The 14207-nt window shown below is 52.8% G+C and overlaps 2 protein-coding genes across 2 annotated transcripts; both read right to left on the reverse strand.

Moving 5' to 3' along the window:
- Nucleotides 1-237: 237 nt before the first annotated feature.
- LOC140264583 (PHD finger protein 7-like) lies at nt 238-2390 on the reverse strand. The gene is made up of 8 exons (XM_072360439.1): nt 2336-2390; nt 1992-2083; nt 1803-1904; nt 1454-1578; nt 1149-1272; nt 912-1018; nt 594-707; nt 238-442 (listed from the first exon to the last, which is right to left on the reverse strand). The coding sequence occupies exons 1-8, from the start codon at nt 2388-2390 to the stop codon at nt 238-240; spliced, it is 924 nt and encodes a 307-aa protein (XP_072216540.1).
- A 6773-nt stretch (nt 2391-9163) lies between these two features.
- LOC140264584 (PHD finger protein 7-like) lies at nt 9164-11316 on the reverse strand. The gene is made up of 8 exons (XM_072360440.1): nt 11262-11316; nt 10918-11009; nt 10729-10830; nt 10380-10504; nt 10075-10198; nt 9838-9944; nt 9520-9633; nt 9164-9368 (listed from the first exon to the last, which is right to left on the reverse strand). The coding sequence occupies exons 1-8, from the start codon at nt 11314-11316 to the stop codon at nt 9164-9166; spliced, it is 924 nt and encodes a 307-aa protein (XP_072216541.1).
- Between the last annotated feature and the right edge of the window lie 2891 nt (nt 11317-14207).

Genomic DNA, 14207 nt, shown 5'->3' on the forward strand with positions numbered 1-14207 from the left:
GCGGTGTCCTGCTCTGCTGCAGGCAGATGGGAGCTGCAGGATGGGCCTGTTGCTGCCTGGCTGGTAGGACCAGGGCTGATGCTTTCAGGTCCCGAGGAGCTGTGGGATGGCCCCATTACCATCTGGCTAGGAGCGCTGGGGCTGGCACGGTCAGAGTTGGGACGGGATGCTGTAAGGAGAGACAGGAAGGTCATCAGGATGAACATGCAGCCCCAGGGCAGGACAGGCTGCCATCTCTCATGGCACGGGCAAGGCCACCCCGAGCCCCTGCTGCCAGGCCTTGCCTGGCCAGGCCCCGAGGCATGCGGCTCTTTGCCTCTTACCGGTGCCCGCAGCAGCGCAGGTGTCGCACTCCCAGCTATTGCCGCTGGTGGCCCAGAAGGTGCAGTTCCGGTGCGTGCCTTCTGAGCCACAGGAGCTGCAGAGCAGCAGCTGCCAGCGCCTGCGGAAGCAAAGGGGTTGTGGCTGTGAGGACAAAGCAAACCAAGGCAGGGAGCAGCCGGCACGGCTCTGGCACTCAATCCTTGCTCCCCCAGCCTGTGCTGAGGCTGAGATCCCACGCAGAGCCCCAGAGGACTGCGGAGGTCACTCACCCCTTCTCCTGTGCCCTCTCCCTGCCTCCAAGGTAGATGCACATTCTGGCATCACACCGCCTGTGCCTCTCTCTCAGAGACTGGTAGTCCTGATCGTCCCACCAAGATGGTCGTCTGCCAGAGAACAGAGGGAATGCGATGAGTCCCGCAGGTGTGAGGCAGATCTGGGGCATCCCTGCTCATCTACCTTGAGCTCATTCCCAGCTTCTCCATGAAGCTGAGAACAGTGCTTGCTAGACGGCAAGGGACTGGGCCCTTCCCGGGCAGGCACAGCTCCTGTGCCCGAGTGTCTGCAGAGCCGGGCAGAAGGACACCAACCTGACTGGGATCTGGATCCCCAGTGTGGTCATCTGGGACCTGAATTGCGTTCTTCCTCCACAGACGGGGCAGAAGAAGCGCATGGTGGCAGCGTGTAAGGCATGTTTCTGCAGGAGAAGCACAAGGAGCGTGAGCGTGAGCAGGGCTGGGTGCTGCTGAGCACCAGCCGTGCCCAAAGGGTGAGGGGAGGGCTCCTACCCTGATGCAGCCCCGGTGGAACCAGGCCTGTTTGCACACCGGGCACACCATGGTGTGGTAGGACGTGCTGTCCCCCACGGGCTCCAGGCAGATGACACAGGAGGCGTTCTGAGATGGAGCTGCCTCCGCTGCCTGTCGAGGGCGATGCTCCCAGCAGAAGGACCTGGGCAGGAGGACAGAAAAGGATGGGCATGGTGAGAAGTGCTGTAAGGAGGGCAGAGGACCAGGAGAGAGCTCCAGGCCTGGGCTCTGGCTCTGGCAGGATGCTGGGAGGTGTTGCTGCGGGTACCTCCCCGGGAGGAACAGGGAGGGACGGCAGCTTGGCTGCTGCTGCCAGCCCTTACCGGTGCTGCCCAAAATATTGGGTGACGCACTCCCCGTCCTCGGCGCAGGGCAGATGGAAGCTGCGCTCACAGCCTGTCTGCGCGCAGCTGATGGAAGCTCCCCTCTCGCCGCAGACAAAGCAGTGCTGCAAAGAGCAGACCAGTGCCCATCAGTGGAGGGCTCGGGGCCTCCATGGCTGACCCCACTTCTCTGGGCAGGGCGCAGAGTCCCACCACAGAGGCTGGTCTGCTGTGGTGGGACTTTGTCCCGGAGCCGGTTGGAAAGGCCGCGATCACTTTGTTTGGGCCCAGGCAAAGCCGGTGTGAGCCTCTGCCAACACCAAACTCCCCATTCAGTTCAGGAACCCACCTTCTGGTCTGCCAGCTGGACTGCATGCTGGACGGCATGAAGGGAGAAGCCAAAAAGTTCTCCCAGCGGGCTTCTCCACTCCAAGAGGCCATCAGCAAAGAACTGTAGGAGAGAAAAGAGTGCGATCTCGTGAGGCCAGGAAGGCAGGGAGCATCCCTGTCAGGAGCCCGAGGCCTTGAGCGAACTTACCAAGCAGAACTGGTGGGCACAGAGCCCACCGGTGGAAAACATCTGCCCGCAGGTGTCCGGGTTGACCCGTGTCCTGCGGCACAGCACGCACTCTGCAGAGGAAGGAGAGAGCAACCGTGAGCAGCGGTGAGCACCTGGCAGGGCCGGCTGTCCCTGGGGCATTGCAGGCCTAGTGGTGCCAGTAGTCAGCCATAGCTTGGCTGGGCCCGAGCAGAGGGGCCCTGCCTGTCCGTGGCGCTGGGGAGCCCCTGCTCGCCCCTTCCCCCCCTCCCAGCTACAGGCAGAGCCCCAGCAGCCCTCTGCCCAGCAGTGGGGAGCTGCGTGCAGGGATACGGTGCTCTCACCTGGCTCCCCAGAGTTGGAGGCCTCCTCCTCGTTCCTTTGGAACATGTTCGGCATCGTCGGCGAGAAACAAGAGAGTCAGTGCTCTCTCCACACCTCACCAGGCCGCACTGAGCTCGGCCCCAGCCCAGCAGCCTTAGCTCTGCTCCCGGCCCCGCGGGTCACAATGGCCGCTCCCTGCCACCACTGTGACATCACGGTCACCACCTCACGGGGCTGAGGGCGCGGCACACACGCAGGAGGGCGGTGGCTCCTGTGGGTAGTGCGAAGCCAGGGGCCCGGTGCTGACAGCATCCTTGGGGAGCAAGGATGGCCTCCCTCAGGCCTTCCGCACCGCGCCCGTGCTGGGACGGCACAGCAGAGAGTCTAGGAAAGGCCTGCGGGTCAACAGCGCAGCCGGCATTTCTAGTGCGTGTGCTGACCGACTTCCCAGGCTCTGATGGCCACAGGACAAGGGGGAACGGCATCACTGGCAGGAAGACACTCAAGATATCTGCACGTCGGAAGCACAGAAGCACACAGTGGCATTATTGTCTTATGCCCAAATTAAAATAACTGCTGCTTGGACATCAGAGTTGAAAACAACCTAGTCTGCCTCTGTAGTTCTATTTTTTAACTTTTTGTATGGAACACATTGACCTGTAATAAACATTTAATACTGGGAATCAAAATCTTAAACTACACATTTAAAACTTGGTAATCTTCCTGGGGAACGCGCGGATAACTTACATTCCTGAAGATTCCGCCATATTTCACCTGGCCAAAGTAGTTAGTAAGCATCCGATCCATCAGCAACTGCTGTTCCCAGGCTACTTTTTTGATCTTGCAATTCAATTAATTTGATGTGGGTAACATACAGTTACTACACGGCCCTGTGAATGAGGTACTCCCACTTAATACTCACTAGCCTTCCTGAGGATCTTTAAGTCCGAGTTCTTGGAAGGTGTACTAGATCAAACGCTGCTTGTCAGGCAGATCACAAACATTTGCCAGATTGGCTCAGCAAAGTGGCACTGCATTTTTTTTCGTCACTTCAATGCTTGTGTTTAGTCGCTTAGACTCCTGCCTGGTAACCCACCATCAGTTCTAAATCTAAGTGACTGTTGTGTAGGGTGCTCAGGGAGCTCTGATTCTACTCATCTACCTACATAGTCAGCATTTTATTTACAGTCAAATGCCATGCTTTCGTTCTATTTTAGAGACCTGGAACCTTCTTTTGTATGATTAGCTGCTTCAACTCAAGTTACAGACATTAAAGGAAGGCAAGTGAGTTTATCACTGATCTTACAGAAGTAATTCAGAATAACAGTCTGAAGAAGCCTACTCCAAAACACTCAGATATTTCCAGAATTATACCCTTTGTTCTAGAAATTCTAGATGTTCTAGAAATGTTCTAGATAGGAGAAATTTTACAACTAATAACAATCGTGAAAAAAAAAACAACAAAACAAAACGAATGAGAGGCAAAAAATTCTGCAATAGGTATAAACAAGCAAGTGTAATGATGCCACATTTTAAAAAGTGATGTATTTTTGGTAAATTCTGAAAAGAAGTAGCCCTTAAAAAGAAAAAAAAAAAAAAAAAGAATTCTTTCATGACAGAAATCAGTAATGTTCATATCTGCTTCCCATACAAAGTCTAACTGCATCACAGCTCATTCTACAAAGAGAAATGGGCATTCTCTGATATATATATATATATATATTGTTTGTTTATATATATATATTTGTTTGTTTGTTTTCCAGCCAGGTAAATTCAAAGAGGCCTACAGGACTGTATAATGGTTTAAACTTAATTTCCACCTCTACCCTATCTCTATACTAAAGCACCAGAGACTAGAAGTTGGAATATTACTGGGGACAGGGGAGAGCAGAGCAGAGGAAACACAAAAGTAGCAGTTGGGAAAATATTTACAAGACAAGAAAAAAAGGGGGTTTAAAAGCCCGCATTACACTTTTCGAGATACTTCAGATAAAACTCAAAGCACACAGAAAGGCACATCATAAGAAATTAAGTAAGTACTCAGTAACTTCATTGGTACAAAAAACTCTTGAGGTTTAATTTTTCACCCCCAAAGATGACCTTACCAAAAATAACTTCTTAAAAATTCATGAAGCCATCACAGACCTGAATATTTTCTACAAAATTGTAAACATTGGATTCTTTAAAGAAATGTAAAAAACTCTTTGAAATCAGGACTATTTTCTGCTCTTGTTTTCTTCAAAATACTATTACACAGTATCACTTCATAGTAAAATAGCACATCAAACTTTTATTCCAGGATGAAGTCAAGCTAATGTCATAGCTTGGAGAAACTCATCAAACATCTTTTACTCCACTAAGAAAAGGCACTGCCTTTCCTCTAATAACTTATACCATATGAAGACCCGAAGTTTGGAAGATTATTGTACATGACTGCTGAAAAGTCTGCATAGAAATATATTTTTGCTGGACTAGATTTGGGACACTGCTTGTCAAAGGACAAAAAGATGAACATTTGATACAAGCATTTGTCAGCTTTTACAGAATCATAGATTCACAGAACGGTCTGGGCTGAAAGTGACCACAATGCTCATCCAGTTTCAGTCCCCCTGCTCTGTGCAGGGTTGCCAACCACCAGACCAGGCAGCCCAGAGCCACATCTAGCCTGGCCTTGAATGCCTCCAGGGATGGGGCACCCAGCAACCTCTTTGAGCAACCTGTTCCATTGCATCACCACCCTCTGTGTGAAAAACTTCCTCCTCATATCTAACCTAAACCCCTCCTGTCACAGTTAAAAACTATTCCCCCTTGTCCTGTCACTGTCCGCTCTTGCAAACAGCCATTCCCCCTTGTGTTTAAGTCTTGGGAGGCCACAATGAGGTCTCCCTGGAGCCTTCTCTTCTCCAAGCTCAACAAGCCCAGTACCCTCAACCTTTCCTCATCGGAGAAGTGCTCCAGCCCTCTGGTCATCTTACTGCTCCTCTTCTGGACTCATTCCAAGATCTCTGCATCTTTCTTGTGCTGCAAGCCCCAGGCCTGGACGCAGTACTCCAGATGGGGCCTCACAAGAGCTGAGTAGAGAGGGACAATCACCTCCCTCTCCCTGCTGGCCACCCCTTTTTTAATGCAGTCTAGAAAACAGTTGGCCTTCTGGGCTGCAAGCTCACACTGCTGGCTCACGTCCAGCCTCTTGTCTACCAGGACACCCAAGTTTGTCCCCACAGGGCTGCTCTCTAAGGGCTCTTTGCCCACTCTGTATAAACATCTGGGATTGCCCTGGCCAGAGTGCAACACCTTGCACTTGGCCTTGTTGAACTTCATTAGGTTCACCGGGAATCACTTCTCCAACCTGTCCGGGTCTCTCTGGATAGTTTCCCCTCCCTCCAGTGTATTGACTGCACCACTCAGCTTGGTGTCATTGGCAAACTTGCTGAGGGTGCATTCGATGCCATTGTCTATGTCATCGATGAAGATGTTGAAGAGCATTGGTTTCAAGACCGACCCCCGAGGGACACCACTTGTGACCGGCCTCCACCCTGACACAGAACCATTAATCACAACTCTGTGGCTGCATCCAGCCAACCAATTCCAAATCCTCTGAACAGTCAATCCTCCAAATCCATACCTCTCACATGTTGAGAGAAGGATGTGGTGAGAGACAGTGCCAGAGGCTTTGCAGAAGTGTAGGAAGATGACATCCGTCACCCTTCTCCCATCCACCGATTGCTGCCACTCCATCACAGAAGGCCACCAGACTGGTCAGACAAGACCTGCCCTCCCTGAAGCCACGCTGGCTGTCTCGGATCACCTCTTTGTCTCCTATGTGCCTTAACGGGGTAACCAGGAGGATCTCCTCCGTGCTCTTCCCAGGCACAGAGGTGAGGCTCACTAGCCTGCACATCCACTGCTCATCCTTTCTCCCTTGCTTAAAAATGGGAGTAACGTTTCCCTTCTCCCAGCCACCGGGGATCTCAGCCGACAGCTGTGATTTTTCTAATACGATGGAGGTCGGCTCGGCAACCACATCAGCCACCTCTCTCTGAGAACCCCAGGATGGATATCATCTGGCCCCATGGACTTGTACACGTTCAGTTTCGTGAGGACGCCTCAGCCTTGTTCTGTTGTCACAGCGGGATGGAATCTGCCCCTCTCGCCCACAGCCAGAGGCTCAGGCTCCCGGTGGACATGAGGAGCCTGACCAGCAGTGAAGACTGAGGCAAAGCACTTATTGAGCACATCAGCTTTCTCCACGTCTGAAAAAGCCCCTTCTCCATCCTCATTTATCAGAGGGGAAACACTCTCCTTGGTCTGTCTCCACCTGCCCATGTACCTGTAGAACTTCTTCCAGTTCCTTTTCACATTCCTTGCCAAGTTCCGCTCTGCTGATCATAGAATCACAGAATCGGAGCTTCACCAAGGTTGGAAAAGACCTAAAAGATCACCCGGTTCAACCGTTCACCTATCACCTGTTTAGCTCCCACTAAACCATGCCCCTCGACACTGCATCCAATCGTTCCTTGAACACCGCCAGGGTCAGTTGCTCTACCACCTCCATGAGCAGTCCATTCCAGTGCCTGACCACTCTTTCTGAGAAGTATCATTTCCTAATGTCCAGCCTGAATCTCCCCTGCTGCAGTTTGAAACCATTCCCTCCAGTCCTGTCACTAATGTCACAAGAGAAGATGCTGACCCCCAGCTCACTACAGCCTCCCTTCAGGAAGTTATAGAGAGCAATAAGGTCTCCCCTGAGCCTCCTCCAGGCTGAACATTCCCAGCTCCTTCAGTCTCTCCTCATATGGCCTGTGCTCCAGACTCCTCACCAGCTTTGTTGCCCTTCTTTGAACACGTTCCAAGGCCTCGATGTCTTTCTTGCACTTAGGGACCCAAAACTGGACACAGTACTTGAGGAGCAGCCTCATCAGTCATGAGTACAAAACAGCCTTGACTTTCCTGATCCTATCTCTACATATGCAGACAGTGTTCCTATATTCTTCCCAGGCTACACAGCCTGGAAAAAGATCTGTGGTCTCGGAGACTGCGGGTTGGTCAGCCGGTCTCTGGAGCGAGGAGGGACAGCGCTTCTGCACCCTGCTGCACAAGATAGCACACCTGCTGCTGCAGTATGCTGTGGGTGCTGCACACATGCTGCCTTCTCCTCGCCGCACCTGGTGGGCAGCAGTGCATTGAGGCCCTCCCGTAAGATTTCCTAAGGCAAGGGGTGCGGATGCAGTTCCATCGCCCCGGCAATGCCGACCCACATCAGCCGCTCTCAGGAGAACTGTCGGGCTGCTCTGTTGGCGTGGGGTTCCCCCGGTAAAGGAACGGACTGAAACCCCGCTGCCTGTACCTTGCAGTCAATCGCTGCTGTTCTGGCCGGGGTGGCTCTGAAGCAGCCAAGCTGGGCAGTCAACGGTTACACCAAGTGTTACATTGTGTTACCTTGCATTCCGATATCATCTTTAGGAAATTGACTTTCCTCCTCAGATTGCTGCCACCGTTTTGTTTTCAGGCCCGTCTCCCACCTCCCTACCCCTCCCTCCTTTTCCCCTTTCCCCTTCCCCAGGGTGTGGGTCTGTGGGTCCCCTTTCCCCGTTGGTCACGGAAATGGCCTGAACTGGCCTGTAAACCATCGAGGCACCTCCGTCACCACCACTTTTTCTTCAGGCTGCTGGGCCTGCGGGCTCGCTGACCCCCGTCACAGACGCAGATGGACCTAAAGATAACTCCGTGGCAAACATCTGGGAAGGCGCTGGGGAGAACACAGCCCCGTGCTCTCAGCTCCTATCACTCCCCACCCCAGGACAAAGCAGAGAACAATGAAGCCAAGATTTGGGGAGTATATTAAGGGATTATTTTTATTTTTATTTTTTTTTTATGGGGGAATCATAAAAATCACGGGGGGATGGGACACGGTTGTTTCCGTGCTGTCTTTGGGGTTGGTTGTGGGGATGTCTTCTCTGATGTTAGACCCGGGAGCAGCTTCGTGCCCGGGCTGGTCCACTGAAGAATGAAGTTAACATACGTGGACTGTCTTCAAGGTTTATCTTCTTGGCCGCTTGGAAGCACAGCCATCCCGTGGGGATGGGGAACGGCTGTTTCTGCGCCGTCTTTGGGACCGTCTGCGGGGATGTAGTTGGACCCGGGAGCGGCTTTGTGTCCGGGCCGTTCTCCGCTGCCTGGACCGGCCACGGCTTCTTCGCGGTCGGCTGCGCGAAGCTGAATCCCGACGCCCCACTGGGGATCGGCTTCGAGTGTGGGCCCGCCCTCGCCGCCTGGATTGTCTCCTGCGTTCAGGCAGCGGGGAAGCCCTCGAGGACCTCGATGCTGCTGGTGTGGCCGAGGTGCGGGTGCTTCTCTGAGCACCTCGGGCTGTCGTACGGCTCCCACCACGGCATCTTCTGGGCTGACTCCGGGAGCCCGAGGCCTGGCCGTTCAATGGGGATCGGCTTCTTGTGTGGCTGCTCCCCCTCTGTCTGGGATGCTGTCTACGTGCAGCTGCCCGGGAGCTTCTGGAGGACTGCGCTGTCCTCTGTCTGGTAGGGATCTGGGAGCAGGTCTCAGCATCTGCAGCTGGTGCCCGTCTCCTCCTACCACGTCCTTGGCACTGCTGAGCGGTGTCCTGCTCTGCTGCAGGCAGATGGGAGCTGCAGGATGGGCCTGTTGCTGCCTGGCTGGTAGGACCAGGGCTGATGTTTTCAGGTCCCGAGGAGCTGTGGGATGGCCCCATTACCATCTGGCTAGGAGCGCTGGGGCTGGCAAGGCCAGAGTTGGGGCGGGATGCTGTAAGGAGAGACAGGAAGGTCATCAGGATGAACATGCAGCCCCAGGGCAGGACAGGCTGCCATCTCTCATGGCACGGGCAAGGCCACCCCGAGCCCCTGCTGCCAGGCCTTGCCTGGCCAGGCCCCGAGGCATGCGGCTCTTTGCCTCTTACCGGTGCCCGCAGCAGCGCAGGTGTCGCACTCCCAGCTATTGCCGCTGGTGGCCCAGAAGGTGCAGTTCCGGTGCGTGCCTTCTGAGCCACAGGAGCTGCAGAGCAGCAGCTGCCAGCGCCTGCGGAAGCAAAGGGGTTGTGGCTGTGAGGACAAAGCAAACCAAGGCAGGGAGCAGCCGGCACGGCTCTGGCACTCAATCCTTGCTCCCCCAGCCTGTGCTGAGGCTGAGATCCCACGCAGAGCCCCAGAGGACTGCGGAGGTCACTCACCCCTTCTCCTGTGCCCTCTCCCTGCCTCCAAGGTAGATGCACATTCTGGCATCACACCGCCTGTGCCTCTCTCTCAGAGACTGGTAGTCCTGATCGTCCCACCAAGATGGTCGTCTGCCAGAGAACAGAGGGAATGCGATGAGTCCCGCAGGTGTGAGGCAGATCTGGGGCATCCCTGCTCATCTACCTTGAGCTCATTCCCAGCTTCTCCATGAAGCTGAGAACAGTGCTTGCTAGACGGCAAGGGACTGGGCCCTTCCCGGGCAGGCACAGCTCCTGTGCCCGAGTGTCTGCAGAGCCGGGCAGAAGGACACCAACCTGACTGGGATCTGGATCCCCAGTGTGGTCATCTGGGACCTGAATTGCGTTCTTCCTCCACAGACGGGGCAGAAGAAGCGCATGGTGGCAGCGTGTAAGGCATGTTTCTGCAGGAGAAGCACAAGGAGCGTGAGCGTGAGCAGGGCTGGGTGCTGCTGAGCACCAGCCGTGCCCAAAGGGTGAGGGGAGGGCTCCTACCCTGATGCAGCCCCGGTGGAACCAGGCCTGTTTGCACACCGGGCACACCATGGTGTGGTAGGACGTGCTGTCCCCCACGGGCTCCAGGCAGATGACACAGGAGGCGTTCTGAGATGGAGCTGCCTCCGCTGCCTGTCGAGGGCGATGCTCCCAGCAGAAGGACCTGGGCAGGAGGACAGAAAAGGATGGGCATGGTGAGAAGTGCTGTAAGGAGGGCAGAGGACCAGGAGAGAGCTCCAGGCCTGGGCTCTGGCTCTGGCAGGATGCTGGGAGGTGTTGCTGCGGGTACCTCCCCGGGAGGAACAGGGAGGGACGGCAGCTTGGCTGCTGCTGCCAGCCCTTACCGGTGCTGCCCAAAATATTGGGTGACGCACTCCCCGTCCTCGGCGCAGGGCAGATGGAAGCTGCGCTCACAGCCTGTCTGCGCGCAGCTGATGGTAGCTCCCCTCTCGCCGCAGACAAAGCAGTGCTGCAAAGAGCAGACCAGTGCCCATCAGTGGAGGGCTCGGGGCCTCCATGGCTGACCCCACTTCTCTGGGCAGGGCGCAGAGTCCCACCACAGAGGCTGGTCTGCTGTGGTGGGACTTTGTCCCGGAGCCGGTTGGAAAGGCCGCGATCACTTTGTTTGGGCCCAGGCAAAGCCGGTGTGAGCCTCTGCCAACACCAAACTCCCCATTCAGTTCAGGAACCCACCTTCTGGTCTGCCAGCTGGACTGCATGCTGGACGGCATGAAGGGAGAAGCCAAAAAGTTCTCCCAGCGGGCTTCTCCACTCCAAGAGGCCATCAGCAAAGAACTGTAGGAGAGAAAAGAGTGCGATCTCGTGAGGCCAGGAAGGCAGGGAGCATCCCTGTCAGGAGCCCGAGGCCTTGAGCGAACTTACCAAGCAGAACTGGTGGGCACAGAGCCCACCGGTGGAAAACATCTGCCCGCAGGTGTCCGGGTTGACCCGTGTCCTGCGGCACAGCACGCACTCTGCAGAGGAAGGAGAGAGCAACCGTGAGCAGCGGTGAGCACCTGGCAGGGCCGGCTGTCCCTGGGGCATTGCAGGCCTAGTGGTGCCAGTAGTCAGCCATAGCTTGGCTGGGCCCGAGCAGAGGGGCCCTGCCTGTCCGTGGCGCTGGGGAGCCCCTGCTCGCCCCTTCCCCCCCTCCCAGCTACAGGCAGAGCCCCAGCAGCCCTCTGCCCAGCAGTGGGGAGCTGCGTGCAGGGATACGGTGCTCTCACCTGGCTCCCCAGAGTTGGAGGCCTCCTCCTCGTTCCTTTGGAACATGTTCGGCATCGTCGGCGAGAAACAAGAGAGTCAGTGCTCTCTCCACACCTCACCAGGCCGCACTGAGCTCGGCCCCAGCCCAGCAGCCTTAGCTCTGCTCCCGGCCCCGCGGGTCACAATGGCCGCTCCCTGCCACCACTGTGACATCACGGTCACCACCTCACGGGGCTGAGGGCGCGGCACACACGCAGGAGGGCGGTGGCTCCTGTGGGTAGTGCGAAGCCAGGGGCCCGGTGCTGACAGCATCCTTGGGGAGCAAGGATGGCCTCCCTCAGGCCTTCCGCACCGCGCCCGTGCTGGGACGGCACAGCAGAGAGTCTAGGAAAGGCCTGCGGGTCAACAGCGCAGCCGGCATTTCTAGTGCGTGTGCTGACCGACTTCCCAGGCTCTGATGGCCACAGGACAAGGGGGAACGGCATCACTGGCAGGAAGACACTCAAGATATCTGCACGTCGGAAGCACAGAAGCACACAGTGGCATTATTGTCTTATGCCCAAATTAAAATAACTGCTGCTTGGACATCAGAGTTGAAAACAACCTAGTCTGCCTCTGTAGTTCTATTTTTTAACTTTTTGTATGGAACACATTGACCTGTAATAAACATTTAATACTGGGAATCAAAATCTTAAACTACACATTTAAAACTTGGTAATCTTCCTGGGGAACGCGCGGATAACTTACATTCCTGAAGATTCCGCCATATTTCACCTGGCCAAAGTAGTTAGTAAGCATCCGATCCATCAGCAACTGCTGTTCCCAGGCTACTTTTTTGATCTTGCAATTCAATTAATTTGATGTGGGTAACATACAGTTACTACACGGCCCTGTGAATGAGGTACTCCCACTTAATACTCACTAGCCTTCCTGAGGATCTTTAAGTCCGAGTTCTTGGAAGGTGTACTAGATCAAACGCTGCTTGTCAGGCAGATCACAAACATTTGCCAGATTGGCTCAGCAAAGTGGCACTGCATTTTTTTTCGTCACTTCAATGCTTGTGTTTAGTCGCTTAGACTCCTGCCTGGTAACCCACCATCAGTTCTAAATCTAAGTGACTGTTGTGTAGGGTGCTCAGGGAGCTCTGATTCTACTCATCTACCTACATAGTCAGCATTTTATTTACAGTCAAATGCCATGCTTTCGTTCTATTTTAGAGACCTGGAACCTTCTTTTGTATGATTAGCTGCTTCAACTCAAGTTACAGACATTAAAGGAAGGCAAGTGAGTTTATCACTGATCTTACAGAAGTAATTCAGAATAACAGTCTGAAGAAGCCTACTCCAAAACACTCAGATATTTCCAGAATTATACCCTTTGTTCTAGAAATTCTAGATGTTCTAGAAATGTTCTAGATAGGAGAAATTTTACAACTAATAACAATCGTGAAAAAAAAAACAACAAAACAAAACGAATGAGAGGCAAAAAATTCTGCAATAGGTATAAACAAGCAAGTGTAATGATGCCACATTTTAAAAAGTGATGTATTTTTGGTAAATTCTGAAAAGAAGTAGCCCTTAAAAAGAAAAAAAAAAAAAAAAAGAATTCTTTCATGACAGAAATCAGTAATGTTCATATCTGCTTCCCATACAAAGTCTAACTGCATCACAGCTCATTCTACAAAGAGAAATGGGCATTCTCTGATATATATATATATATATATTGTTTGTTTATATATATATATTTGTTTGTTTGTTTTCCAGCCAGGTAAATTCAAAGAGGCCTACAGGACTGTATAATGGTTTAAACTTAATTTCCACCTCTACCCTATCTCTATACTAAAGCACCAGAGACTAGAAGTTGGAATATTACTGGGGACAGGGGAGAGCAGAGCAGAGGAAACACAAAAGTAGCAGTTGGGAAAATATTTACAAGACAAGAAAAAAAGGGGGTTTAAAAGCCCGCATTACACTTTTCGAGATACTTCAGATAAAACTCAAAGCACACAGAAAGGCACATCATAAGAAATTAAGTAAGTACTCAGTAACTTCATTGGTACAAAAAACTCTTGAGGTTTAATTTTTCACCCCCAAAGATGACCTTACCAAAAATAACTTCTTAAAAATTCATGAAGCCATCACAGACCTGAATATTTTCTACAAAATTGTAAACATTGGATTCTTTAAAGAAATGTAAAAAACTCTTTGAAATCAGGACTATTTTCTGCTCTTGTTTTCTTCAAAATACTATTACACAGTATCACTTCATAGTAAAATAGCACATCAAACTTTTATTCCAGGATGAAGTCAAGCTAATGTCATAGCTTGGAGAAACTCATCAAACATCTTTTACTCCACTAAGAAAAGGCACTGCCTTTCCTCTAATAACTTATACCATATGAAGACCCGAAGTTTGGAAGATTATTGTACATGACTGCTGAAAAGTCTGCATAGAAATATATTTTTGCTGGACTAGATTTGGGACACTGCTTGTCAAAGGACAAAAAGATGAACATTTGATACAAGCATTTGTCAGCTTTTACAGAATCATAGATTCACAGAACGGTCTGGGCTGAAAGTGACCACAATGCTCATCCAGTTTCAGTCCCCCTGCTCTGTGCAGGGTTGCCAACCACCAGACCAGGCAGCCCAGAGCCACATCTAGCCTGGCCTTGAATGCCTCCAGGGATGGGGCACCCAGCAACCTCTTTGAGCAACCTGTTCCATTGCATCACCACCCTCTGTGTGAAAAACTTCCTCCTCATATCTAACCTAAACCCCTCCTGTCACAGTTAAAAACTATTCCCCCTTGTCCTGTCACTGTCCGCTCTTGCAAACAGCCATTCCCCCTTGTGTTTAAGTCTTGGGAGGCCACAATGAGGTCTCCCTGGAGCCTTCTCTTCTCCAAGCTCAACAAGCCCAGTACCCTCAACCTTTCCTCATCGGAGAAGTGCTCCAGCCCTCTGG

The sequence above is a fragment of the Excalfactoria chinensis genome, chromosome Z (genome assembly GCF_039878825.1).
Source record: "Excalfactoria chinensis isolate bCotChi1 chromosome Z, bCotChi1.hap2, whole genome shotgun sequence".
NCBI lineage: Eukaryota > Metazoa > Chordata > Aves > Galliformes > Phasianidae > Excalfactoria > Excalfactoria chinensis.

What these genes read in the sequence shown, in the direction of transcription:
- LOC140264583 (XM_072360439.1), bottom strand. Translation starts at nt 2,390, where the DNA reads ATGCCGAACATGTTCCAAAGGAACGAGGAGGAGGCCTCCAACTCTGGG. An exon ending in GTGCCCACCAGTTCTGCTTG is followed by an intron (nt 1,905 to 1,991) that starts GTAAGTTCGCTC and finishes TCTCTCCTACAG; the next exon opens with TTCTTTGCTGATGGCCTCTT. An exon ending in GAGAGGGCACAGGAGAAGGG is followed by an intron (nt 443 to 593) that starts GTGAGTGACCTC and finishes TTGCTTCCGCAG; the next exon opens with GCGCTGGCAGCTGCTGCTCT.
- LOC140264584 (XM_072360440.1), bottom strand. Translation starts at nt 11,316, where the DNA reads ATGCCGAACATGTTCCAAAGGAACGAGGAGGAGGCCTCCAACTCTGGG. An exon ending in CTCCAACTCTGGGGAGCCAG is followed by an intron (nt 11,010 to 11,261) that starts GTGAGAGCACCG and finishes CTTCCTCTGCAG; the next exon opens with AGTGCGTGCTGTGCCGCAGG. An exon ending in GTGCCCACCAGTTCTGCTTG is followed by an intron (nt 10,831 to 10,917) that starts GTAAGTTCGCTC and finishes TCTCTCCTACAG; the next exon opens with TTCTTTGCTGATGGCCTCTT.